The sequence below is a fragment of the Notolepis coatsorum genome (genome assembly GCF_963971535.1).
Source record: "Notolepis coatsorum genome assembly, chromosome: 4".
Classification (NCBI taxonomy): domain Eukaryota; kingdom Metazoa; phylum Chordata; class Actinopteri; order Aulopiformes; family Paralepididae; genus Notolepis; species Notolepis coatsorum.
In genome coordinates, this window is record NC_140168.1 from 36613082 (window position 1) to 36616721 (window position 3640).

General features: G+C 40.2%; 1 protein-coding gene across 1 annotated transcript; it reads left to right on the top strand.

Annotated features, from left to right (window-relative positions):
• Positions 1–599: 599 nt before the first annotated feature.
• LOC311226484 (SRRM2 protein homolog rsr-2-like) lies at positions 600–1091 on the top strand (the record flags this gene model as incomplete). The annotated part of the gene is made up of 1 exon (XM_084311909.1): positions 600–1091. The coding sequence occupies one exon, from the start codon at positions 600–602 to the stop codon at positions 1089–1091; it is 492 nt and encodes a 163-aa protein (XP_084168035.1).
• Between the last annotated feature and the right edge of the window lie 2549 nt (positions 1092–3640).

The following is a 3640-nucleotide window of genomic DNA, read 5'->3' on the forward strand; positions in this document are numbered from 1 at the left end:
CGTGTGCATCTTGAAACAGGACTGAACAGGACTAAACAGATAGACTAAACAGCATATGACTGAAGCCTGCATTTCTCAACCAAGGTGCCAATCCTCCCGTTTTGCTGTGGAAAGAGCCGGCAAGTTGATTTACGGCTTTCCAGTGTGGAGGAATTTTCATGTGTCGAGTCGGCGGTGATTTTGGAGCCTGGTAAAATAGTTTTCTTAACTTGTAGTAGTAACGTTTTCTTTATCAATGAACGTACTACTCACGAGTAAGCAACTTTAACCAGTAGAGTGGAACGTGGGCCCTCATATTAGTAAGAAAACTGTATTTTCCGAGTCTCCAGCCGACTCGACACATGAAAATTCCACCTGCGCTGGGATACCCCAATAGATTTCTCTTCTCGTTCCTGGTTTGGTTGAACGAGAAGAGACAGATTAACGTTAGCTAGATAGCTAACTAGTTGTTTTAGTTTCAACCTCCAAAAAGCGCTATTGTAAGTTTTCACTTCTTCGTTTTCACACTAACGTGGTATTCAACACTGACTTGAGCACCTGTCACCGTCGACTTCCCCCGAGGTTCTTGTCTCCGCTCCCGGAGAAAAACCAGTGGAGCCATGTACAACGGCATCGGCCTCACCACTCCGCGGGGCAGCGGCACCAATGGTTATGTGCAATGCAACCTGTCGAGCCTGCGGGCTAAGCGCCCGCGGGACGAGCGCGGTGGTGAGCGGGACGAGAAGGACCGAGAGCGACTGGAGAGCACACTCAACAGGCAACCCAATGCAGACATCCTGGAGCACCAGAGAAAGAGGCGGCTGGAGGTGAAGTGTGCCGAGCTGCAGGACATGATGGAGGAGCAGGGGTATTCTGTAGAGGAGATCGAGGAGAAGGTGAACAGCTTCCGCATGATGCTGCTGGAGAAGCAGGAGCTGCCACGAGCGACCACAGAGAAACCAGCGGTGACAGAGACTCACGCTCTGGCTGCGGCCAACCAGCAGAAGAATGACCGACTGCGGGCAGCCTTTGGCATCGCCACGGACTACGTGGACGGCTCCTCCTTCCACCCGGAGCGCAAGGAGAGGGAGAAGGAGAAGAGAGAGCAATGAGCGCTTGGAGAGGGAGAAGCAGCAGCAGAAATACACACTGGTTGAAAACTCAGGGGATTCTGATTCTTCTCCCAGGAAACAGAGCCGAAAGAAGAAGAAGAAAAACAAGAACAGACACAGTTCAGAGAGTGCTTCTTCATCTCCCCAGCGCCAGAAAAAGAAATCCAAAAAGAAGAAGCCTACCGTTTTGCTGTGGAAAGAGCCGGCAAGTTGATTTACGGCTTTCCAGTGTGGAGGAATTTTCATGTGTCCCCAGTCGGCTGTGATTTTGGAGACTGGGAAAATACAGTTTTCTTACCTTGTAGTAGTAACATGAATATTTAGGAAAATAGCTTTAGGACCACTTCTGTAAAGAAAGACTTTGCTGTGGAAGAGAAATAAACCATTTGGATATCTTTGTTTTACACTGGAGCGGCTGTGGACATTATTTTTCTTTATCAACGAACGTACTACTCACGAGTAAGCAACTTTAACCAGTAGAGTGGAACGTCTGCCCTCATATTAGTAAGAAAACTGTTCCAAGAAGAAAAAGGAATTAACACAAACTACTGCAGCGCTGAAAGAAGGATAACAACAAAATGTTGGAACCTAAGAAGGTTGAGATGACACAAAAGGTCTATGAGGAAGATGTCCGTCATGCCATCAATAAGAGGAGAGCTAAGTTAGGTCAGCTAACTGGTCACATGAATAAGATGAATCAATTAATGGATGAGGACGACGACGGTAACTTAAGATGTACAGACAAGATTGGTAGAATTCAACAATCTATTTGGAGAGTTCGGTGAGCTTAAGGCGAGACACCCCAGGTGAATAGGCAAATATACTTTTTTTTGTTGATTTTGAGATTTTGTTATATTTTGCTTCCTAAACATGTCTTCTATGAAACTAGTGACAATAAAACGTCAATAACACACATTTAGTTGTTTATTTTACTTCATTTTGCAATAAATGTGCACATATCTAATGAGGAAGTGCCTCATTTGCATATATAAACATAAAATTCAGAAAACTTGCAATATATCTTTTCTTAGTTTATATGTACATAACAAACTGGGAAAGTTTCATAGTGATATCTATTCAAATATTGTGTGTAGTTCGGTTCAGTTCAATAACATCATTATTATTATTATTATTATTATTATTATTATTATTATTATTATTATTATTATTATTATTATTATTATTATTATTATTATTATTATTATTATTATTATTATTATTATTATTATTATTATTATTATTATTATTATTATTATTATTATTATTATTATTATTATTATTATTATTATTATTATTATTCAGTTATCAGGCATGTGTATACCCTGCATCCAGTGTTGGGAAAGTTCATTTTCTACATGAACTAGTTCAGTTCATAGTTCAAAATTTTGAACTAAAGTTCATGGCTTCAAAAATGAACTAATTTATAGTTTATAGTTATTTTTTCAATATGTTGCTGCAAGCTATTATTTGTCCAATTTATTGCCACAATCCATAATAGAACCACAGAATACTGGCATTTCCATAACGCTTTGCTGCCGCCCATTCAGTCCACACTAGTAGCAGCTGCAGCTTTCATCACTACAGTATATTTTCAAAAACATGAGGAAAAACGTGCTGCTTGAATGGTCTTTATTAAGTATAATAATCTAAATATACTTAAAGTACCAAAAGTGAAAGTAGTCATTGTGCAAACATATAAACATGTGCCGACAATCCCGACATAACTCTGTACTAACACAACACAAGGTAGGAACCAGGCTGAGGTATGAAACTAAGGTTGTACCTCAACGTTCAATATGCAAGGTGCAAAACATTTACTGACTTTAACTAAAACTCTTTTAAATGCTCATACACCGACGTCGTAGAGTCTGACTCTGAGCGAGTGCAGAGCCAAGTGCGAGTGCAGCTGCTATTCTACCAGACTCCCCGGAGCCCCGCCCAGAGCGGTTGCCAGAATGGGTGGTTTTCCGCATTATATTAAAGCCTGTTTATGGTGTGTTTTAACTGGGTTTTCGGCTGAAAGGCATATGAAATCTGGCACACTTTTGAACGCCGTTATAATATAGTGCTGAGAATGAACGCACTTTTGAACGCTGTTATACAGCGCTGAGAATGAACGCGTTCTCAATTACGTTCATCTAGCGGATAAAACACCTGTTCAGTTCACGTTCGCCCCAAAATACGAACGCGTTCATGAACGATCGTTCATTGAACGCCTTTAGGTACATCACTGCCTGCATCTTTTTACAGAGGGGTTTGTTGATATATCAATCATAGCCTGATGTATAGTACATTTAGACCAAAAAACATGGCGAAAATAGATTTTTTTATGACTGTAGTCAGCATTTCCTGATTCATGGGATGATACAAAGACATATCCACAATCCCTTCTGTAAAAAGTTCACTGTGTTATGTGTCAACATAATGAAACCATTTAAAAAAAATCTGGCATCATTCAATGTTGGTATTTATAGCCAAAAATCATATGCAAATTAGTGCATATTTAATGAGGTAATGCCTATTTTGCATATATAAATATAAGATCTCAG